Consider the following 26,069-nt stretch of genomic DNA (forward strand, 5'->3'; position numbering starts at 1 on the left):
TTAGGAATGACAACTCCAAGAACGAGTGATAAAATGATCTATGTGCTTGAATGCATCTAAGATCTATATGATATGTTGATGATGATTAAGATATGATACTAATCTATGATTATGATGAAGTTATGGTAAAGATATTAACAAACCATACTAACATGATATACTAACATGGATATGCTATGATATGAAATACTTCTAAATGGTAAAAATGTTATTCTAAAAAAGAGAGGCTAAAATGCTTGATATAATTAGAGTATAGTATAGATGCATGAAAACTTGGATATGGATTATGAAGAAATGGGCTCTATTTATAGAGAAAATAGGGAAACAGATGGTTAAGATTCAATAATCTTAACAAGTGCTAGGATTGAAAGTTACTCAATCCATGTTTAAGACATGAGGGTCACCCTAGGAGGTAAGGTTAGGGTAAGGTTAGGGTTATCCATTAGATAAAGATTTTACCCAAGAAGTAAACTCTTATGCAAGGGTTAAATAAGATAACCAAGGTCAAAGCCATGAGTGCTTGAGGATACCCTTGGGTTGGATGAGGGTTAAGTTAGAGATAAATTCTCTAACCAAGGGGTAAGGTTGAGTTAACCATTAATGGTTCGGAAGACTTTGAAGGTTAACTTGTAAGAGCCTTACAAATTTGGGGAACTCAACAAGTTAACTTGTTGAAAATGATAAAGTCTTAAATGTATTTAGAAGACTTTCTTCCAAATTTGAGAAGTGACTTCCCCAAATTTAGGGATGTGATATGATTAGAATAATTAAGGCTAGTCAAGTGCGATTTGAGAGCTTCTAGAAGAATGATTAGGAGGTAGATTTAATTAAATAAAGTGATTTATTCAATTAAAGGTTAGAAAGTGGTTAGATGAATTTAATTAAATAAATTGAATAATTCATTTAATCAAAGAGACGAAAATGGAGAAATTAATTAAATAAGATTTAATTAATAGGGGATGTGGTTTAAATAAATATTAATTATTTATTTAACTAGATGGTCAGACTTATACGTCTATAGAGTAAGCATAATAAATATTAAATATTTATGTAACTAGATGGTCAGTTTTACTAGAGAGAAGCATAGAGATGTCAATGTTAATTAAAATGCGAGCAAAAGTAGAATGACCCATGAAGGACATGCAATCATCAACCTTTAAGAATCGGCCAATAGAGTTACCAATGGCCTCGTAATAAGAATACTCCCAAAAAATAAGAGGAAGATTGGGAAGGCACATCCACACTTAAATGTTAATGTGATTTGATTCCTCAAATCTTTTGTGTACATTGAAGGGGTAAATTGTTAAACTTTATTTCGTTTGTTAATGTTGTTTACACGATTGGGAGAACTTTGCACCTTTGCTAGTCATTTTATGTTATTTTTTATTTTTTTTTATTCTTTTTTTTTGTCATAGAAATCTTGTATAGTGTCTCATGCAAGCCTAATTATGGTTTCTCTCCGTTTTATATATTTAATCCCCTTTTTATACATTTTGATTAGAAGTACACAAAAATCTTAAAACGCTATAATACAAGGAACATAACCCTCTCAAATGCAAAGGAAAATAATTAATTCAAAGGAGATTTCTCCTATTGTTCTTGACATTTGTTTTTGTCCACTGGGGAAGTTGAACTAAATTCAAAAAAATATTGCAACAAAAATGTTTACGAACACCTCCCCAACAAGAAAAAAATAGATGTGGTGTTGTTGAGGGCTTAATTTCAAAAGGTTTATCATAGTGTTTCAAGTAAGTAAATGGTTTATAGAATTTATTATATGATTATTATTTTATTATAGAAGTAACAAAACAAGGGTGTTGACCCTATAAAAAAATTAGGCCAAACAAGCCACTTACAACTAGTCAAGAATATACTAGTGACTATAAAGGCCCAAAGAGACCACTTATAGAACTCTAGCAAAACAACTAGTAACCCATATCAAGGGTGAGGAGTAATTTCACTCACAACTCAGGGAATAGTTTGGGAGGAGGAATGGTTTATCCTCTATCGACGAACAACAGTCCAAGCAATACTATCATTTGGAACACCATCACAAGGGGGATCAAGAAGGGAAATCCCCTTAGTGAGACTATCAACACAAGCAGCAAAATGTTGAGTAGGCGACACAATAACTACCAAAGGCTGGAGGAAAACATGAGCAACATGTGAAAAAGGGTCCAAGGAGCTAGAGGGGCCACATTGGCAACAAGAGACAAAGAATGACCCACGGGTCCTAAGGAGGCCAAACCAACAACAAGATGCAAAACATCATCTTGGGAGGAATCATCATTAGCCTATGAAGAGTTATTAGAGGAAGAATTGGAAGCCTGGACAATCAGGTGATCACCATTACTGTACTTCCACCAAGTGGTAGTGTTTTTAATACGTGAGAGAGAACAATCTATGGCTAGGTAACCAATAGAGAATTAGTGATGACATCCAAAAGGGAGGCTCAAATAATCCAGTGATAGAGTCCATGGCCTATCCCCAACCATGAGAACCACATCTCCAAGAAAGGGTATGGAGATGTCAATATTGATCCAAATGCATGCAAAAGTAGAAAGATTCAGAAGGTAGTGGTATCACCAACCTTCAAGAAGTGGGTGATAGAGTTTCCAATGGCCTCAAAACAAGAATTTTCCCAAAAATGAATAGAAAAATTAGGAAGACAAACCCACACTAGACACACACTGAGTGGTTCGATAAGAGGGTTAAAGGAGGTTCTATAGGGTTTGACCAAGAGAGAGTGAGAACCCCAAGCTCATATCTTGATCAACACCTAATCGTGGTCAACAAAAGAAAGAAAAGAAGCAACAAAAAAACCCCTAACACAAGGGAAAAGCTCAATGTTACTGTTGATGTAAATTATATCTCATAATTACACTTTACTTAAGTTGACTTAGGGTAATGCATTTCATAGTACTTTGCATATGAGACACTTAGGGAAGTGTGCACGTAAGGAAGTTACTTGCAAGAGAAATTCCACCTTTTATGGTCTTATCTTCTTGTTATATTTCACCTTTGATGGGTGATCCATCTCTTAGGGAATATTTTATTATTTCTCCTAGTTACCCTCACCTACCCTTGTTTCTCATTAAGCCACATGTCATGATCATGTGCTCACATCCATGTGGTCTTTCCTTTATAAGCAGGGTCATCTTCATTATATGTAATTTTTAATGATCTAGTTGATCATATTTTGCATCTTGATGAGAATACAGTTTGTTCTTGTCAATTTGTTCTCTCTCTTATTTATGTTATTCATTGTTCTCTAGATCTTGGTTATTTTTGACAAATTCTTACATGGTATCAAATCCATTGGGGCTTCATTGAATAGTCTATTTGGAGAGATCTTGGAGCATTCATTTTTTTCAAATTTGAGGAGTTGCCCAATTTGGGAGCATGCTATGCCAATTTCAACCTCTCCATTGAGTCCAAGAGGCCATTTCCAATAATTTTGAGTATAATTTGCCTTTTTCTGTGAAAAATTTTTTTGGGGGTAAAAAAAGTTTTCGCAAGCCATGCCACCTACCCAACGGTATGAATTTTCAAATATTAAAGAAAAAAAATCTTTATTTTAATGTCTTTGTAAATTCTTAAAAATATATATAGATATTGTCAATGGGCCCTTAGTCTACTAGTGAAGTTGAAAGGCTCTAAATGAGCCCACCAGGGATCAAGTCTTGTTGAGTGCAAGGCTCCGACATCATAAGGGATGAGGTCGGGATCTTGCCTCAGGCAAATTTGGTGGAATGGATACCCCTCAGTCCTTGGCTCTTAGCCAAAGAGGTTCAGCCTACTGGCTCGAGCCCTCGTATGAGGTGGAAAAAACTACTTTGTACAGGCCCTCGCTGGGCTAGCAGCTCACGGGCTTCATGCCCTTGCTGGGTTAGCAGCTCGCAGGTCTGGACCTCCATCAATATATATATATATTCATATTCGAAAAATGTTTTTTGATAGTGTAAAAAGTTTTGTCAAAAAAAAATTATTTCTTTGGTGGGTCCATAGACCCCACTTGTTGTCACCATCTGGAGCTTTATTTTCTTTTGCAGACGCCCCATACCTGTCGTACCTACCAGTGTAGGTTTCCCAACTGCTACAAATTTATCGACCTCGCTATGTATTTGATGACACAGGTCGATTCTACTGCCACATCACCCAAACTTCGCCACCTTGGGCTCCATTTGCCACCACCTGAGCTTCTCTGTCGCCCAACATCTCAGTGGTCCTCTCCTCTCCGCTCAAGCCTTTAACCACACAGTATTTCTAGCAATCTTGCTCACTGCCAAGCCACATGGTGGGCTACCATTTTCTCCAACCTGTGCCCACACAACGTTTTTATGTTGCTCTGAGTGTGCCATATGTTACCTTTTGATTGGTTAACATAGGATACATCATTTAATGTCAGTTGACAGATCAACAGGTTCTACTACAATTCAAGTGCATGGTACCCAGTCAGCAATGACACATCAACACCACATTGTCGTACAGATTTTGCCACACATCTTGTCACATCACTGTACATATTTTGCCACACATCACCGTATGGATTTTGCCACACGTCATCGTACGGATTTCGCCACACATCCTAACACGTCACCGCTGCACATCAAAAAAACATTGTACGACATAATCGCAGTTCTATACAATGACACGTCAGCATTCTATATTGATGACATCAACATCTGTATAGTACCATGCAGGGATGTTTTGGCCATGACGATCATACATCAGTCAAATTTATGCTTGTGAAAATCTTGTGTCAACACTATGTCAGCAAATTTTTAAAAAAATTTGTACCCCTCTCCAATGAGCTTTTTTATTTTGCAGTTCAACTTTAGAGGCTCATATCTTGGTCATTTTGAGGCCTTTTTCAGTGCAATTTTTTTATTTGGGTTAATTTTTTATGCTCTTCGCAGTAGTGTGGTTATTTTCTAATTTGGTGAACATATTTTTTAGAATTTTTCAGTTTTTCACAACTATACCTATCCAATCCTTGATTTTGCAACTTCTCGGGCTTCGATCGGGCTCATACGACATCCTTTTCAGGTGCCATTTTTTTAAGTGCATAATTTTTATTTAGTTTCACATGATGCTATCAATTTTTCACCAATTTGAGTAAAAATTGTCCTTTCAAAATTTGGTATTTTTTAACTATCTGGTACTTGTAATTTGCTTGGGTCTCAATTTAGATATCTTGCATTATTGGTTTGAGTCTCTTATGGCCTATTTGAGGTTGTTGTAATATTGAAATGAAAAGCCCACTTTGCTCTTGTTTACAAGTGGCCCTTTGTACATGCACTAAGTGCCAAATTGTCATTTGGGGGTGGGGGTGATTCTTTGATTGAGTGAATTTGGGGGGTTGTCTTATGTGATTGTGTCTCTCTCTATCTTGTGCTCTTTCATTTTCTTGCTATGGGTTTTCCTAAATTTCCACTTTTAACTCCACATAATCATGCTTCTTGGAGAATTGATGCATGGAGTAAGTTAATAGAAAAATGATCAACTCATTATATTGATGGAACTATTATGGCACCAGTTGATCCTAAGGCTGATCCTAATGTTCACATGGAATGGATCACTAAAAACATTATGCCTCTTGGAACTTTGAGAAAGTATGTATCAAAAAATCTCATCTTTCACGTTGAAAAATGTAAAACAGTTAAGGATGGATGGGATAACTTGGGTAAATTATATGGCCAAATTGATGAGATTAAGGGCTATCAACTTGACTACATCACTAAGGAAAATGAGTTACGAGAACAGCTTAAGGATTGTAGCATTGACAAGAAGGATGCACAATTGGTCTACAATTTGTTGTGAAAGGTTCCATCAAAATATGCAACCTTTGTTTCTAGCTTCCAAACCCATCGCTTAATAGTGGGTAGTTCTTTCACTATGCCCTCATTTGATGCATTCAAATAAATTTTGATGTTAGAGCAATCAAAGTTGATGAGCATGGGGATTCTCAAGCCTTCAAAGTCCAAAGCTTTGGTGGCTAATCAAGGGAATCAAGGGAATCAAGAAAGTGGGCAGAAGCAGTTTAAGCCAAAGCCACAACAGGATGGAGCACAATCATCCTCTCTACAACATGGCGATTCTACATCTACACCTAAGGGGAAATCATATAAGGAAAATCTTTTTTGTGCATATTGCAAGAAGTCAGGACATGATGAACACCATTGTTACAAGAAGGATATTTATTAATTGAAACATCTTCTTGAGAAGAATAAAATCATTTTGCCTTCTAGAATGTCTACTTCAGCTTCTTCCAAAGAAAAGGAATTTGATAAAGGAAAGGATTATACTTTTGGGACAAGTAAAGGACAAGCTCTTTGTGCTACTACAAGTCATGACTTAGGGAGATGGCTTCTAGATTCATAATCTCCTCATCATATGGCCTTCGTAGTCTATGTTATCTTCATTTGAGCCTTGCAACATGCCACTCATTTTGATGGGCAATCATACATTTATGAATGTGATTGGGAAAGGATCTATTTCTATTGGGGATAACTCCTTCAATGATGTGTTGTGTGGACCTCATTCAACAAACAATCTTCTTTCCATCTATCAAATTATTCATGGGGCAACAAGGAAGACTATGAAGTTCAAACCTGATTCAATTATCATTAAGACTTGGAGAGTAGAGTTATCATTGCAACTGGGGTGGTGGATCGTGCATCTTGATTGTACTCCTTTTCAGATTTTGGTCCAATTGATGAGTTTCATTCTTCACATAATGATCACACTTATCGTGTGGATTCTGATATTGAGGAGAACTTTGATTACTTGAACTTGGGTGTTCTCACATGTGACCCCAGTCTTGAGACTAGCATTTCATCTCCTCCTATTGATATCACATCTTCGACTACACCTGATGATGCAAATGTTGCTACAGTTTTGCCTTCTTGTGCTTCAGTACAATAGGATATACCTTATATTCTAGATTCAATTCCTTGGGATGACTACGACAGACATTTCAGGTTTGTTTGTGGACTCCTACATTGATGATTTGGGATACATCATTGATGATATCCATCTTCTCTTTGATGGAGATGATCCTTATTAAGTTGTTGTGAGGGAAGACTCTGACCCTCTTGTTCATTCTCTACATGACCACTCTTTCGAGGTTGACATGATTGTGGATACTTTTGTACAATCATGATTGTGGATTGTCCTTTTCAACAGTGTGGACTAGTACACCTGATTTGGCAGGGACAATTTTCAGCATCTACATGGGGACGAGCAATTTTCAAAGACTCCATACATCTTGAGGTTTCTTCCTATATTTTCACTTCATGATTGAGGAGACTTCATGGATACACCTTTGGTTTTGTTTCTTCCTAAGAGGAGGAATGTTGTTTGACAATCGTGGAGCAGTTTCTTCATTCAATTATGAGCTTCTACCATTGGTGAAGATTCTACATTGAGGGGGTCTACTTTATCTATCTTCTTCTCTCTTATGGGGGGGACCTTTTCCTCACGTGGGGTTTGACCTTCTTATTCTTCTTTGATAGTTCTTGAATATTTTCTTCTCTTTTAGAGAGTAGTTTTTTCCCATTGGGGTTTTCTCTCTTTCTTCGTTTGTGAGAGATTGCATTGCATTTGTGCATGGATACCTAACATGGCCTAGTAGTCTGGACCCATCTTGCATTGTTAACTTGAGTCTATATTCTCCTAAGTTGCACTTGGGTATTGGTGTAAATTGTCCCATAATTACACTTTACTTAAGTTGACTTAGAGTAATGCATTTCATAATAATTTGCATGTGAGACACTTAAGGAAGCGTGCACATAGGGAAGTTACTTGTAGGAGAAATTTCACCTTTTGTGGTGTTATCTTCTTGTTACATTTCACCTTCGGTGGGTGATCCACCTCTTGTGGAATATATTATTATTTATCCTACCTACCCTCACCTACCCTTGTTTCCCATTAAGCCACATGCCATGATCATGTTCTCACATATCCATATGGTCTTGCCTTTATAAGCAGACTCGTCTTCATTATATGTAATTTTTAATGATCTGATTGATCATATTTTGCATCTTGATGAGTATACAGTTTCTTCTTGTCAATCTATTGTCTCTCTTATTTGTGTTATTCATTGTTCTCTAAATCTTAGTTATTTTTGACAAATTCTTAGAGTTACTAACAACTAAGGGTTTCAAAGAATCCATCACCCATTAGTGAAGATCTAGGAAAAAAGGCCAAAGACAAGCAAATTGACACACCAAACTACAACGTTGGTAGAAATCCACATTGTGCACCACATCATAGCCACAAACCACAACAATGGAGGTCTTGGCACAAGTAAGAGGACTAGATTTCCTCTTGGGCGGAACGGCAACACTAGCAAAGCTCCATCCTACGGTAGTAGAAAGAGGCTTTGGGGGAGGGACCTCAACACCCACAGCACCAATAGACCCAAGAGCAATGAAAACTAGTGTAGAAAGATCACTAGGAAGAGCCACCCTCAAAAGCTTAGGAACCAAGAGCACAACAACATCCACGCTGGAGAGCCCAAACCCAAACACAACAAAAACCATTGGAGAAAGCACAAAGAAACCAGCGAGAATAGGAGCCATTGTAGAAGCATTCAAAATCCCATGACTAGGAGACACGGGAGACATCGCAACCTTCATGCAAGAATTCTACAAGTCCTTCATTATATGATTGGTGATATTTACTTATGTGAGGTTTATTGTAAGATCTTCAAACATTAAGATACATTTTCAAAGCATTTTGAATTTTGAAATAACCTTTTAAATTCTAAATAGTACAAGAAAATGATAACTATTGTAAAATTCCTTGGTGTTAAAATTGAACAAAACCACTCTTATGATCACTATTTTTCAAATAGTTAAAGATTGAAATAATGTAGAGCATGGACTTTTTCATAATCCTATTGATATATACCTTAAGCTCAATTCTAGACTAATAACCATATTATAAAAACAATCTTGATGCCCAAAAACATCTTGTAAACTAAAGAGAATAGATAATTATTGAAGATGAAGACTTATATGAGATAGAATTAGAGTATAGGATGGAGGACCCAGCCAATTTCTAAATCAAAGACACCTAGGCTTTAAAAAAAATGAGAAATTTTAGAGCTAGAATAAGAGCAAAAGGGAAAGTCGGTTTTAGACCAAAGCATTCCACCATTGACCATCGCATCACTCTTGGACATTTTATTGAGAAAGTTTGGGACTCTCAAGGGAAAGAGGCTTTTTGTTGTTGTTGAATTTTGCAAGACAAGCCTACAAGACCAAACGACAAACAAGAACACCTTCCACAAAAGGGAGCTGCACAAAAGAATGCTATATTTCCTAAAAGCAAATAATACAGAATTACATGATGAGTTATAATTGTACAATGAGCTGCATATAAAGAAAGCACAAAGCTAAATATATGAGAACTAAAATCCAAGCATGAGGAGCTAAATAATTAGTTAAACTATGTGCAGAAAAGCTAAACTAGATGCACAACTAGCACAACTAAAATAATTACTATATTTCATCTCCTTGGAATTCTTTTGCATCCTAATGATGAATCACGAAGTGTGATTCAAAACGTTGATGACAAAAAATTGCATACATAATCGAATCCAGAAAAAAATTAGAAAATTACTCCTAAGTGGACTTTAAGCCAAAAAAAAAAAAAAAAACATAACTAGTTAAAAAAACAATTAATAGCTAAATATGCTCTAACACCCCCCCTTAAGTGAAACTTACGGTGAGTATAAAAACTCAAAATGCATGAATGCATAAATGGGTCCCGACAACAAAAGGCTTGATTAGGTACTCATGTACAAACCAATGAAGTCTCTCTAAGCGGAGAAAAGGACCAAAACCATGTGGGTAAAAAAACCCTCCAAAAGCGAGAGATGCAATGCATGAAAAGAGACATGAACTTCTAAAAAAATAATGAAAGACTAAGAAGCCTCCAAAAAAATGTTGCCACAAAAGAATAGAAACATGAATAACATCCTCAAAACACAAGAAGTTGCAGACAATTGTCAAATGAGAACTACTATAGTGTTGAATGAAGAACCTCCTCTAAAATCAACATGATGATTAGGATCAAGAAGACAACAATCTCCATGAGTGCCCCAAACGACACTACTCGAACAATCAGATGGCAAACAAAAGCAAAACATATGTCAGTCAAAAATACAATGACACGTGAATCTGCATGAGTGACCCCAACGACACTACTCAACCATACAAGAGTAAATTGCTAGTCGAAAATACAGGTGCCAATAGTCTGAAGAACACTGATCAACAAAGATGGAAGGTTATCTCCGAGATGAAACCAAGGAAGCATTAGCACCAACAGTAGAAACCCCCCATAATGCTGACAAGGGAGAGGCATGATAGATCCATTGAGTCTGTGTGTCACAATGAAAGCCATGAAGTAGAATCTAAATGTGCTCAAGAAAGTACCTACAACTAAAAAAGGGTATGCAATAGATGCACACACACATGGGACAAGAATCTCTAAGATTCGATGTTGTCGTGGAGGGACACTCACCAAAAAAAAGTGTGAGGGTAAAAGAAATGGTACTACACAAGTATAGTTTGTTTGATAAGTTATTTAAAAAACTTAGAAACATGGATGAGCAACATTGGCCCAAAATGGTGGGTGAAGAGGAATTAAAAAGGAAGAAAACTTGGATGAAACAAAATATTAAATGGATCAACAAGTGAGACATCAATTTGAAAGATTGTCCAAAAAATAATGAGCATATTAAAAAGTTCATGTGAAAAATTTTGAACTGCCATGTGAACAAAGCAGATTGGTCAAAAAAAAATCATTATATCAAAGAGTTTAACCTGTTGGATGAACATGGGTATAAAGACTATTTAAGGGTGTCAATTAAGAGAAAGGCTAGATTTCTTGTTGCCCAGATTAGAACGAGGTCCCACCATCTAAGATGCAAGACGGATAGATGGACAGTTGCAAAGGAGGATTGGGAGGAAAGAATGTCTTTTTTGCAATAAAGGGGCAATTGAAACTGAATGTCACTTCATCTTTGAGTGTGCGGCATATGAAGATATTTGTATGCTATATGAGGACAATTTGAAGGTGTACACTCTAAAAAAGACATTTGAAGAAGCAAGACTTCACAAGACCGCTAGCTTATTGAATTGTTAAAGATGCTACTCTTGGTCCCATAAACTGACGGTCTCATGGACATCATTAAAACTCATTCGTTCATTCAACCTAGGTCGAGAGTTTGAGTCCAGAATCTAATTGCAAAGGAGGATTGGGAGGAAAGAATGTCTTTTTTGCAATAAAGGGGCAATTGAAACTGAATGTCACTTCATCTTTGAGTGTGCGGTGTATGAAGATATTTGTATGCTATATGAGGACAATTTGAAGGTGTACACTCTAAAAAAGACATTTGAAGAAGCAAGACTTCACAAGACCGCTAGCTTATTGAATTGTTAAAGATGCTACTCTTGGTCCCATAAACTGATGGTCTCATGGACATCATTAAAACTCATTCGTTCATTCAACCTAGGTCGAGAGTTTGAGTCCAGAATCTAACACCTCCATTGCTTCATCCATTAATATCTCAGCTTTATTATATCTCTGGTTCTCATGAACAAAAGCTATAAAACTACCTCTTCCCAGTTATATGTAACATAAATATCCAATCTCCCTAGCCAACATTAAAAAAAAAAACTTTGCTCTCCAACCTAAAGGCACCATTGACAGCATTTGCTGGCCAAATGCTGAACAGACTTTCTCCATTCTAAATATTTAGGACTCACGAACTAAAAGGCCAAATACTGTCATGCCACGGACAAAGTTGGTACCAAGTCATACTTTACGGAAAAGGCTTATCGTGAGAAAATAACTTCTTGTTCCACCGCACGCTAAATACTTGAGATTTATTGCCAACAAAATCCAAACAAAATCCAAATATTGTCCTCAGAAAGACAAACCCCGAATTTGGGGGCTGTGTCTATTCTGGCTCCAAAACGGACCTTTCGTACAGCGTATTAGCGACAGGTTAGTCAATCGCAGCCGTTAATTGCAAAATCGGCGGTGTAAAATGCGTGACTAACACGCGTGTTAGTCAATCCGTACTGTCGTTTTGGAGCCAGAATAGATGCGTCCGACTTTGGGGCCCCATTAAGAATAGCCCTGAGATTTTGATCTCTGGAAGCAATGCATTGTTTATAAATGTCAAAAAAAATGATATCTATCAGTACATACTTCATTGATTGGGTTGACTTGCTGAAATGGTAAGTCAGTAACAAAAAAACTAGGTTCAATCTCTAGTGAATATAAAGCTCCCCTGGATTAAAAAGATTGACCTCCTTATATACCCAAAAAATACACATCAATGCAATGTTGAACCCCATGTTAGCAATGTAAGTTTTAAATTTGACTTACGTTCGAGACTTCCACTTTTATTGAGGCTTAGAACCGATCAATTAATAGCACACGACATAAAACAGACCATGTTTTTGTACCCCTGTTATTGTCCCTAAAATATAGTTCTGAATGTAGCAATATTGCATAATAAGGTGAAAAAATTGTCTTCCAAACATTACATGGAAGATCACAACGAATGTCATCAAATCATCAATAAAAGAAGTTCTCCCTATAAAGATGCTAAAGAATAACCAGATAAAAGATGATCAATATTTTTCATAAACTGTACACAGTCTCCCTGCGTTGCTGACATTAAAGCATCAAAAATTAGCTTCTTTATGCTTCAAAGGTAGGTTCAGAACACTTTGGTGGCAAAAGTAAGATGTGAAGCATTCCTGAATTATGGAATGTTTCATGCCAGAAAACCTGATCGGCAGTGGACATGACGTTATTCCCAAGAGCTCTTGGCCTTTATCTACAGAAACAAATAAATAATCATTTCTTCTGTTGTAAAGAATATCAGTAAAGCATGAGAACAAGCTTTTTTCTGATGTCGAATCATTTGCTTGTCAGTCAACTGGTGATATTGATTTCTTATGTGATGCATCATTTTTGAACTGCCAGGGAGAATAATAGTGCTAAAAAGTCAATCAAATTGCTGTTTTAACTGGAAAAATCCAGTTGATCAATGACGGCCTAAAAGCCAACACCTTAATATTATCACATGATAACCATTTAGATGCTTTCTCTTGCAGCTTCTAACAAAGCATTCAGCACCAATCAACAAAATCTATCATGATTTATATACAAGAGTACAACTGCTGCAACTTCTGGGTGCAATGTTTTTTTGTGCACATAATGAGTAGCTGTGATCCGAGACATTAAATCTTTCAATGAGATGTGCTCCATCAGAAAACCCATCCATCAATGCGTTAAAGTTCATTGAAGAAAATTCTTGAAATGACCATCCCAAAGCAGTGAAACAGCTCCCTTCTAGAATGAAATGATGATAAAACAATTTTATGCTCTGTAGAAAGACAAAACATTCACAAAACGAGAAATAAGAGAAAATAAACACAAAAACTGAATGTTGAGATAAAAAGTACTCAAGCATCTTGGGGACAATTTAAATGGGCATGGAAACTTACTCATTCTTCTTTTATCTCGTTGCTTTCAGACCTCATTCTCTCTTGGGAGGTATGAACTGGACGTCCAGGCATGTCACAAAATAGCAGACCACTGTTTTCATCAGAAAAATCATTTTCATAAGTACCAGAAGATTCCTTCATTGCCCATATTGTGTCCCGGCCTTCATTATTGTAAGGAAAATGCAATGCATTTATATTTTTATCAATGAAATCACTTTTGTACGAGGCAGAAGATTCTTTCATGAGATTGCTTGCATATAGAGCAGAAGCTTGTTCCATGCCGGATACCATACCCTCCTCTTTGTGACTACCATAAGACAGCTCATCAATGGGACCTTCCAACTGACTGACACTAAACAGAGGAGGCTCCCTAAAGCTTTCATAACCACGAATTGACTGAGTGGGACCTTCCAACTGACCGCCACTAAACAGAGGAGGCTCCCTAAAGCTTTCATAACCACGAATTGACTGAGTGGGACCTTCCAACTGACCGCCACTAAACAGAGGAGGCTCCCTAAAGCTTTCATAACCACGAATTGACTGAGCCCCTCTTCTTGCCCACCACCGGGTGCTTTCACCCATGTGTCCTGCCTGCCTAGCAGTCCCTTCTTGAAACATACTATCCTGAACAGCACTTGAGGTTGAGGCCTCCATATGATTTCCAACTCTATCATCCCCGAAAAATCCACTAAATTCTCTTTGACCCACAAGATGTTGTCTACCTGATGTATGAGGTGCAAGAAAGTTATGTTGCAATGCATCCAAAGAATCTTGATTGTCCCTCACATCTGATGAATAAAGTGACTGTAAAGTATAATACCGATCAAGCCAGTAGAGATGATCCTTTTGTTCCATATCACTAGTCCAAGGCTGATCCAACTGACCAGTCTGAACTTCCGCAGAACGAGGTCGAGGCAGAGGCAACCTGGGTGGAACCCCTTCCCTTAAGCCTGAACTGTATGCACTACCCAAACCTCTTATTGATGGCATTTTTTGCGAGGTACGGTCAGGTGAATACATCTGTATTGCTTGTCTGTCTTGTTCTTGTTGTCGGAAATCCATAAGAGTGTCTAGGAACTGCTTTCCCTGAGCATTTGGCTCCCAGCTGGGGTAGCTACTCTTGAAACTGGAAATACCAAACAACACATAAGAAATAATATCTAAAAGATGAACACATTATTTTGTCCATATCCTACAGTGCTTACAATAAAAAAGTCCCTGCAACAAAGTAATTATATATTTACCACTTTGCCCATTCAAATAGGAAATGCACAAAGAAACAGACCTCAGCAATGACTTTTCCATTTTTCCTTGACCGCTCCTGCGGTCTTTAGATGTATTACACGGTGATCCATATTTGCCGTTTCCATGAAGTTCAAAATCAAAAACGCTTAAACTGCCAATTCATTTTCCAAGATTAGGTTTGTAAACATAATCGTCTTGCACTGACAAAAGTTACCACTTTGATCAAAAAGGAAACATGGAATGCAAAATGCAATCTATTTGAAGGTGACACAATCAGGGCCTTAGAAAACAGGACCAAAAACATACCTGCAAACATCTCCAACACCATCTACATTCACAGTGAAATCCTGTATGAATTGCAATATAGCATCCACTTGCTGCATGGGGTTTAGAGATGATCAAATTTAACAAAATTCATCAATTCATAGATAAAACCTCCAAAGATCCATCTTTGTAAAGATTTTTTAAAATGCGGGCATGATAGGCTTAAAATGAGCACCTTTGGTAGTAGGAAAATAAGAATGTATGGAGTCACAAACAATGAGGCCATGTCTTCGAACAACATCACCCCAGTATACTACATCAACAAGGCAAAATGTTAGTCCTCATCTTTGCTGAAATAAATCTCTGAAGAGATTTAAAGGAGCTTATGTTTAGAAAGTGGTACTTTAACAGTATGTCAGCTTAACATATGTAATCTAAATGTTAAGAAATTAAAACTGGAAACCATAGAGAAAGGAAACTCCAAGTGTTCTATTGAATATCTCCTAGTATTTTTCTTTCGTTCTGTATCATACAATAATATTAAGATGATAGGCTACTGGTCTATAGGATTCAAACAAGATTTGCAGACTACTGATAAACATGATAATGTAATTTGGACACACATTCTAGAGTCAATCCCTAGAGATAAGGTTTATAATATTGTTATCCTGCAACACACTGGGCCCCACACAGCTTCAAGTTGGGACCACAAAAGTGGTCTTCCCAACTTCTCAAACTTCCAACTTGACCCACACTAGGCCAAGTAACAACTAACAAGTCCATACCTAAGTAACACAAAAATCCTCTTCAACTCTTGGCCTTAACAATGTATGATGATTTTCACAGCCCTAACATTGATCAATCACCATTTGTGTTTTTTTAAGTCTTTCAAACAATTTATCCACACCTGCATCATTCACCCAATCACTCTACTTTAAGAATTCAGCAATAATAATTTATTTTTGTCAAAAATGTACTTGTAATGTCCCCTACTAAGTTTAGGCCTGTTATAACAGTAATTAATTTATTTCAATATACTTAATACTTATGACTTAAACTAAATAAATTAGGAGACAACTCTATTTTTAGCTCTTTCCTTAACATAAATCAAATCTGTGTATTCCATAGTTTTAAATAATACGTCAATTATTCATGAATAAATTGTCAATCCACCATACTAGGCAATTAATTCCATTATTAGATAATTAATTGTATCATCCATAAATCTTAATGCAAAGTTCAATCCTTGTTACTACTCCAGTTTGAAGGAAGGAGAAGATGACTACGTTGCCAAGCACTTATACCAAACTCAATAGGCTCCCTCCAAGTTTACAGATCCAAGCCCTTACCCTATCTTGGAACTATGCCTTCAAGGTTTATGGGACGCTGATCCCTACCCTATCTTGGGAATCATCCTATTGGGCTGGATTTAGACTGCCCCTCTTGGAAACAACTCAATCCCATCTTCTTAAATACTGACAGTAATAACATGATTCAGACTATAAGTATGCTAACTTCTCATGTATTATGAATATATATGAAGCATGACTGTCATTCATATTGCAATCTATATTAATATTGTTACTAAATTCTACATAACAACATTATCAAGCTTATATATTAAGCATACATATTCAGTGCTTCCCCATGCATACCACCAAGAACAAAGATAAAGATGCTACTGCCTGTAACTTAATAACAGTTCTGATCTGATCCAATCCATGGTGATGTTGTTGGATGCTTTGATTCCTTTCCTTTATATCTCTCAATGTGAGGGAGAGGTCACGCCTCTTCATCATGCATGCCCTTTTGCAAGAGACACACCCTTTTACCATTAGCACCTTTTGAAAGAGTACAACTCTTCATTATTTCTGCCCTTTGAAAGGGACATAACCTTTCATAATTAGATGTGCACTTCTAATTTCCCAAATTATGCCCCTCTCAAATGAGGTTCTCTTCTCCCTTTTATATCTAATTGTTGACGGAGTCGTAACTTTTCTTTCCATGCCTTTTGACCATTCATTAACTTAATTAAATTTTAATTAATTATATTTAATTATATTCTTTTATATTTTAATTTAATTTTTAATATTTAAATTTTATTATTAGTATTTATAATTAAATTATATTTCAAAGTGGGGACATTACAGAACTAAATTCTCACTTCCCAATTTTGGTCAATTATGCCATGTCTCTATAGATTCCAAACTGCAAGCAATTAGTGTAGCCACTTTTCATGATGTCTCCAATTGCAAGATTGTAACGTGCAAACTACTTAAGGGCATTTCCTTGATTACTTTTATGTTTCGGTTCCTTAATTATTTTTTCTTCTACTCAATAATTTTAAACATGGCTTTCAATTGCAATATCAGGATACACAACCTTCATAGATTTGATCATTTCATATTTGTTTGCTTTTAACTAAATGAGACTAGACAATCATCTTGAAAATCTTTATAACCTGGATACAAAATATTGCAAAGGCGATAATGCCCTGGAAGTTTGCAATTCCCTATGCCCCAAAGAAAGGAGTTGAACTTCACCACTTACTCATCACTCGGCCCTATGAGAAATTGGAAAGTTTTTCTGGGAAGATACTACTAGATTTAAAGGTAATACCCCGGGCTTTTATGAGGTCCAGGAGTTCTGAAGGTGACTTCAATACACCTTTTGTGCTTATACTCTACCACACTTCCTGTTGCATTGCCAAAGACCTTTTTCAATTTATAAAAAATACAGAGCTCATTGGTTTGTCTCTTAAGATACATATACTTATGCACCCACACCCATGCTTCTCCCAGCCGCCCACCCAACATACACACACTCATTAAGTAGGTATTAATGTTATCCAATTTTAGAGGCTCCCCTTGCATTAGATTATACTTTTCTAATTATTTTTTTAATCTTCGATTTTCTATTTATAAGTTAAATAACTTAAGAAGTTTACTCACCAACAAGTTATGACTTCCCTCCCTTTGGCTTGTATTCATTGCCCATGCATTTAAATAACCAACCTTATCCAAACTTGTTCATGATTCTAGTATATTTAATATTTTATAGTAATTATTTCTTTATACTCTCAAGCATTAGCTTTGTTCATTTTTCTGATTATGCAGAGACCAGGTTAACAGTGAGGCCCAAGATGTCAAAACCCCATAAAAGATTTAAACTGCACAGTTGATCCCATGAGGGCATTGCAATTTGGTACACTGGATAAAACACTCCTAATACAACATATATAAGGTTTAACACCAGATGGCATATTTGTTTTGTTTTGTACACAAATATAATGTTCTCTGAAATTTTCTATTCCATAAGCTACTATTAGTTATTTTGGTTTCCCTTTGCTTCTTGTTTGGTTTGAATTTAGTACCTTTTAGATATTTAATGTGCTTACTTTTTGGCCTTGGCTTTCGATAATGTTTTTTGGCTGGGCAAAGCATGTCTTCTGTCCTCCTTTAGTAATCATTTTAGTACTCCCTTGTAGTGAGTTGCTCTTTGGTAATTTTTTGCTTGACTTAACATGAAATGTAAGAAAATCAGGTACTAAATCCTGGGAAAGATTTCGAAGGTGCTGAGTTAAGAATTATGGGTGAAGATGGAAGGTCCTTCGAACCATCAGGCGAAATAGCTGGTAAACAAGGCAAGCCTCCCTCTTCCATAATCTCGATACTCAATGAAGCTATACAGTTAGTCTTAGGTAAGAGAGAACAGAGGATTGTGCTGGCATTTTCTTGGTTTGCCTCACTCCTGAAGCCCTGTCATCTAGAAGATATTTCAATGACTGGAACAGTTCTGTTTGGGTGAAAAAGCTTGACCGACATATTTCATTTTGAAGAATGTTGTGAAAAGGGATTTTTATATCTTAAAAGCAGAAATATACAAAAGAGAGTTGTCACTAAGAACTTCTGCAACATTGAGCAGTCTACACTCAGGGCCTTCCCTTAGGACCTTGTGTCTTAATCCAGAGGAAGTTGTTTTACAGTCAGCTCATAGGTGGATAAAAATTTGTAATGTACCTCCCCATAAATGGTTCCTCATCTGCTGAAACCTTGGGAGAATTGCCTCATGAATATGAGAGTTTTTATTTCTCATATACTGTCTTCTTGGTCTCCTGAATGTTTGCCTTTTGAGCTTCATGGTATAGCTTTTCATGCAAAATTAATGGACTTGGTAGTTCAAATTCTTGTTTTCTCTGTAAGAAAGATGGGCATGTGAGAGAAAACTGCCCTCTATAAAAGTTCAAAAGAAACCCTAATGAAATAGGAATTGCTAAAGACTTGGCTCAGAAACCTAGTGAAGAGACAATGGATATTAACAAGAATGGTAAACTTTCAGAGGTGATTCTCAGATGCTAACGGAAGATAACTCCCATCCTACTCTTGATCAGATTGAATATGTAGTTATTCCTGACATTATTCCATATGACAGTGATTAAAAGGTGAGCAATACAACTCTTAATGAAGTAACTTCAAGAGAATAACTCACTTATCCTCACAATGTTAGTTCCAAAGGGGTGGGAATATCAAATGGACGAAGTTTAGAAACTGTTCAGAATGTTCAAATTCATTCTTCGGTAGATGATGCCCAATCTTCAATGCTGACCCCTCTTTGATCTAGGACAAAGGAGGTAATGGGTCTGAGGACTTCCCCCTCCCAAAAGGTGTAAGAGACCTTTCAAGAGTAAGATTTCAAGACACAGAAGGTTTCAGTTGGATGGAAAGGATAGAAGAAAAGTAGGCTGGTAGGAGATGAATATTATTAGTTGGAATGTCAAAGGGCTTGAAGCCCAAGATAAGAGATTTGTTGTTAGGTCCTTTCATAAATCTAGAAAAATTCTAGACATAATGCTCCTTCAAGAGGTCAAATCTATTCAAAGAAAAAGGTGCCGTTGTTATTCTTTTTAATCCTCATTGGGCATCCCTTGTTGTTGATTTGGTGTGTTCCACCTGCAACAGAATTCCATGGGCAATTCTCTCTGTCAATGGGCAATCCTTTGGAATCTTGCTCTATATGCACTGCTACTGACTATAGAGAAAGGGCCGACTTATAGAGTTGGATGGCAAACAATGAAATTAATTTTCACCAGATTCTAGTAGGAGACTTCAGTATGACTGAAAATAATGAGGACAAACTAGGAGATTGCAATTTTGATTGGGAAGGAAATAAGTTCTTTCAGCCTAAAGTTAACTACAAAGAAAACTGAATGTTATTGGCCCCCTTTTCTGAGATTAAGTAAATTCTATATAGACATAAGTTTCTAAAGTGTTTCAATAGTTGATAATAGCAATGCTGTTGAAGCTCTCCCTTACCATATTTCTGATCACCATCCTATTGAGATAGAAATATATTTTATCTCTTCTACTCCTTTGGCTCCTCAATTCTTTAAGAGGCTAATTCCAGATGAAAAAAACTAACATGGAAGATCCGACCTACAAAAATTCTCTTCTTAATATTTGGAATTTCTCCTTTCCTTTGAAGAAGTCTAGATCTACAATTGTTTTTCTTTGAAATCTCCCTCTGATGTTTGTCTTTAAAAGAAATCATTACAATTGAAACACCTCCTAGAGACGTGACTTGAATTATGAAGGTAAGGGAGCTATACTTTGCTCTAGATTGACTTGAATTAAACTTGGTGACAAGGGTAATGTTATTTTTTCAAGTTTCTTAAGTTCAAGCAATTTAGGGAAAAAATATCGCCATTGATGTTGACGAGTGTTATAGTGAAATACAAACCACAAACCAGAATGTCCTTTCACAATTTCTACAAATGTTTGATTACCTTTGAAGATAACGGGGTGTGGGAAATAAGGATAGAGATATAATTGGCAAAATTGTTTCTTTTAAGCTCAATAAACATATCTCAACGAAATTGGATGAGATCATCTCTTTGGAAAAGATTCATACTATGACTGACTCCATCAAGCCCAATAAACATTTTTCTAAAAAGTTGGACAAGGTCACCTATTTGGAAAAGATTCATAGTATGATTGGCTCATACTGTAATTGGCAAAATTGTTTCTTTTAAGCTCAATAAACATTTCTTAAGTTCAAGCAATCTGGGGAAAAAGTAGTCATTGATGTTGATGAGTGTTAAAGTGAAATATGAAGCACAAATCAGAATGTCCTTTCATGATTTCTACAAATGTTCGATTGCCTTTGAAGGTAACAGAATGTGGGAAACAAGGGTAGAGATCATTAATAGAATTGTTTCTTTTAAGCTCAATAAACATTTCTCTAAGAAGTTGGATGAGGTCATCTCTTTGGAAAAGACTCATACTATGATCGGAGCTCCATTAGCAATGGAAGCCCTCTGGCTGTAATGGCATCCCTACTAAGTTCTACCAAAAAAAAAAAGAACTATGCAATTTCTTTTAAAAGTTCACAAGGAAGCAATCTATGTTGGCTCTCTGCGTAGGGAGATCAATAAGAGTTTAAAATTTGGAAGTCCATTACACTTATAAATATTTCATTCAATTTCTTTGCAAAAGTTCTTGCTTTAAGAATAAATGAGGTTTTTCCCATGATAATCTCCCCTCTCAAATTGGCTTTGTCAAGAGATGTATTGGAATACCTTGATACAATTTGGAAAGGAACACAATTGATAAAGAACTTAATATAGAACATTTGCGTGTCTTTTATTAATCTTGAGAAAACATATGAGGGAATTGTATGGGGCATTATTCCTTTGATTATGAAATCTTTGAGTTTTGGAAAAGCTTTTTGTAGATGTGGAGATCCTCTTCCAAGATGCCTCTGCTCATGCTACTGTCAATGGTGAACTTCCCAACTCTTCTCTCTTGAAAGCTCTATTAGACAGGGCTGTCCTCTTCTCCTTGCACTAGCTTTGAACTTTTTTGTTTAGGGGTTGTTCTTTTGGCCATCCTGAAAAAGCTCTGACCCTTCCAAATAATGATGACCTTGGTGAAATCTAGTTTTCCAATGGCATTCAATCTTCCCTGTATTGAGCAAAAAGAATTTAGACAACTTGGAATGAAGTTTAGAAACTAATCAGAATGTTCAGTTTCAAGATCTAGAATCTCTATCAGCAAATCTCCTTCTTTGTGAGTTGTCAATAACAATGAGTTGTCAATAATTAGGCTTTTATGGATTCCATTTGGTTTAGAACCCTCTTTAAAAGAAATGTGGAGTTGAATTATGAATAAGGTTGTTAGTAAAGTTTCAAATTGTCAATGTTATCTATTGTTTCTAACTAGTAGGTTTCTAGTTAGCCAAAAAAATTGACTTCTTATACCATCTTCTATTCCTATTGCTGACTGGTTTGCTCATCTTATATTTTAGTTAGGTATGAAAAAGGTATGTTGCCTTCTGGAATATGTGCACTAACGTAGAGAAACTAAGGGAATGGGATTAAGGAAATTGTTCATCCTTGGTCTTTCCTTCATTAACAAGTGGATTATACATGCCTTGGATGGCAATGAACCTTGGAAAGTATTAATTAGACATAATATAAGAGTCAGTTTTCCTAAAAGAAATACCATACTTTACCAGGTCTTCCTGTCCTGCCTGCCGTACACATATGGGTTCAGTATGCATCCTGTTCATTACAGGTACACCAACTGTATCACCTAGGCACCCCAAGTTTCCTGTGGGTCCTTGTACCAAGCAGGACCCTGACGTAATCGCAGCCGCTGGGCCTTAAAAATCATTTTAAAACCTTTATAAAAGCAATAAAACATAAAAGTTTCCTTGGCTTCCGAAGCCCTGATTTTCACCAAAAACGCCAAATCACCCCTTTTTCAGAAATTAAAGGTTTGCTACTTTGCTTGACCACCCTTATCCCAAAAATCCAGAGTATCTCCTCCTGCTAAATTACCGATTTCTTTGATAACCCATGGTCTGGTCCTTTTTGGCTCAGACTCTGCATATTCTGGAAAATCAGCGGTCTACTTAGGGCCAAAGAATGAAAATCAACAATCTGATTGTGACTGAAACCATGGATTTTACTGATAACCCATGGTCTCCTTTGTATAATGAAGATGAATCTGTAACTTTCCTATTTTATATGATTGCTTATCAGATATATATATATATATATGGTACCCAAGGAAAAAAACTCATGTACCACCATAGCAAGTTGCGATACCCATACCAGAACCAGTAATTTACAAAATACCTGATTTGACATGGTCTACATTTTTTGGATCTACTTTTTGGATTGTTCAAGTTAAACCCAATGGTTTACTTATCTTCAGCTTTATTTGGAAGGCATGGGAAGCAGTTAAAATCTTCATTGAATAATAAAAATAGAAACTACCATCACCAACTCACGTGTTCTGTTTGGTCTTATTCTCTATTTTGGAATCATGCTCATTATAATCTTAGTTTAAATAAAGATCCTTCTCAATTAATTCCAAATCCATTAAGTAACTCCCTCTTACAAGCTGTATCTAAAATGCAAGCTCTTATATACTCAAAAATTGTCATAGTTGCAATTACCAACTTCCATTACACTAAGTGAGACTTATAATTGTCATAATTTAAACTACAAGTGGGCACATAACACAACTCCAAGTGGGACACCTTAACTATGTGGATACAAAAAATAAATACAAAATTAATTAAACAACTATGAAAGCTAGGATTGGAAGGTGTTTGACACCTATCCCAACATTTTTAGGGTGCTGTTGGTTTATCTAAAACTGATTGTTTTGTCTAATGTTAATGGTCATCTTGTCTATGGTAGGATTGAGTCAACCGTGCATCTGTTCTTTCAATTTCCTTTAGCTCAACTTGTCTGGAACTGTTTCCTTCCAGTCTAGGTTAACTGTTCTAATAAAGTGATTGATTGGTGAGATATTCTTTTTGGAGTTAATTTTCTCTCTGTCAAAATTTCTAAACTCTGGAATAAACTTTGGGTGGTGCTTTCTACTGATATTGTGGTTTATTTCAATTTGGCTTTCAAGAAACAAATAATATTTCCAAGGAGAAAAGAGGTGCTCACTAACTTCTCCGATGATTCTGATTTCCTTGCAGACTAGCTATCAAATGAAGAAAGATACAGAAGATGTCAACTTCTTTGTTCAGGGTGTTCCTTTTCCAACCAAGCAAAACAATCAGAACGAGGAGGTTCCTAATTTGATGGATAGGGTTGCTGCTGATATATTCAATAAGGGCCAGTTGGTTGGCTCATTCGACTTCCTGAGCCTGCTGGTACTCTCAAGACTAAGAATCTGCAAGCTCTGGTTGATTCTTCATCTGGCAATGACAGTGGTGATGCTCACACTCCATATATTTATGTGCCCATTAGTGTATATCCTAATTGGTGGATCAGAGATTACATGGAGTTCAGGATCAAGGGAAGTGAAAGTCAAGCTGAAAATGTGCTCAAAGCAATGGATAAGAAAGGAGAAGCTAGAGACAAAGGGAAAAAACTGCAGAAATAGCTCTGGTTTTGTGTTACATATTTTTTTGTCATGTGATATAATGTAGCTGAGCTCTGTGCTCTTTTGGACCTGTTCCTTTTCGGTAGTTGACATTGACTATGCAGAAGTTTTGTTTTCTTTTGTAATCATCTGCTCAAAGGAGCCATATTTGTAAAATTTATTCTGAAATACCAAAAATAAAAATATAAAAAAGAGTATTGTTGTCTTTCGAGATTGTAACAGTCTTCTAATATACTAGAAATAAGTTTGTAAGACACAACCAATGAAGCTGCTATTGGCCATGCACTTCACAAAAACAGCATTAGTGAATATAGTTGAACTTGCACTCTTGTCAAGATTTGTTGTAGTAACTAAACAATGGCAACTAGATTGGATGTTTGTCATACAAGGCTTTTAATTACAAGAAAAACAGGCAGCACTAAATAAACTCTACCTGGAAGAGCGCTTCGAATTCTCTTCGTACATATTCAGAATTCTCTGCCCCACGCCAACTCTTTGGCATATGATGTGAATGCTGAGCTACTAATGCCATTGTCCCCTCGTGATCAAACTCTTGGAAATCCTCAGTGATAAGACTTTTACTGATTGCTATTATAGCACCAAGCACAGCAGTGTACCATAGCAAATTTCGACCAAAAAGCTACAACCCCAAGCAAAGAAGATTGTTAGGAATTTTACAACCTTTTCTTCTTCCCTACAGCTAGTAGATTTCAATGTTATCACAAAATGTAACCAATTTCTTTTTCTTGATATGTTGTCAGCAAGATACATACTTGTCCTTCAAGAAGGGACTCCTCCAAGATGGCAATAAATATAAGGATAGCTTCCAAACCACCCGCCACAAATGAGACATGCTTGGCAATCAGTGACACAACAGGTGAAGGAAACTGCCTCACATAATCATTTGCATGTTCAATCCCCCCACTGAGCCTTGATTTGAAAAGATGTTCCAGCTGAAAAAGATAGATGGAAAGAACAATTATTATTAATGTAATACAAGCATTTTGAGTCATGTGTAAGGGGATTGAAAAGATTTATATCAGAAAGAGTTCAATACACTAACATAAAAATGATCATTTCAATTTGGTCTTGAACATTAGTTGGATACATGCAGCTTCCTGGTCAACAACTATCTAAGAGATAATTATCCAACAAAAAAGCACCCTAGACCCTTTTGAACATATCTACAATTTACTGAAAAGGCCTGCGAGCATTCATCTTGATAAGGCCTGCAAGCACGGTGAGATTGAATGTAAATGCTCCAATTTACAGAAAAGAATCAAATCCTGCCAATGGTTCACTGCATTTACAACTGAATGGTTGTTTTTTATTGTACTCTGGACAAAACATTTTTTCTTTTTTTTCTTTTCTTATTTTATAATAATTTGGAAATGAAGAAGCCAACTAATCCTGGAAATTTGGGCTGTCCATTAGTCATGCTTATAAAGAACATATTAAAATTGATGTTTTTAACATTTTTGCTCCAAGCTAAAAATCATTTCACATGATATCTGGACAATAGATTTATTAAAAAATCCTATCAATAGCAACACTCAAGATTAATAGCTGGTTCACCTTTGGATCCAAATCAAAAGCTTAGCCATAGCATTTGTAA

The 26,069-nt window shown here is 36.3% G+C and overlaps 1 protein-coding gene across 1 annotated transcript in view; it reads right to left on the reverse strand.

Moving 5' to 3' along the window:
• Positions 1-12,638: 12,638 nt before the first annotated feature.
• The window catches only part of LOC131046750 (autophagy-related protein 9), a 39,241-nt gene continuing 25,810 nt past the window's right edge, over positions 12,639-26,069 (reverse strand). Inside the window, exons 5-11 of the mRNA XM_057980538.2 lie at positions 25,228-25,407; positions 24,888-25,094; positions 15,283-15,360; positions 15,090-15,160; positions 14,824-14,934; positions 13,539-14,664; positions 12,639-13,417 (exon numbers count right to left, since the gene is read on the reverse strand). Coding sequence (XP_057836521.2) covers positions 13,539-14,664; positions 14,824-14,934; positions 15,090-15,160; positions 15,283-15,360; positions 24,888-25,094; positions 25,228-25,407 — 1,773 coding nt within the window. The 3' untranslated portion in view covers positions 12,639-13,417. The remainder of the gene's footprint in view (positions 13,418-13,538; positions 14,665-14,823; positions 14,935-15,089; positions 15,161-15,282; positions 15,361-24,887; positions 25,095-25,227; positions 25,408-26,069) is intronic.

The sequence above is a fragment of the Cryptomeria japonica genome, chromosome 8 (assembly GCF_030272615.1).
Source record: "Cryptomeria japonica chromosome 8, Sugi_1.0, whole genome shotgun sequence".
Classification (NCBI taxonomy): Eukaryota; Viridiplantae; Streptophyta; class Pinopsida; order Cupressales; family Cupressaceae; genus Cryptomeria; species Cryptomeria japonica.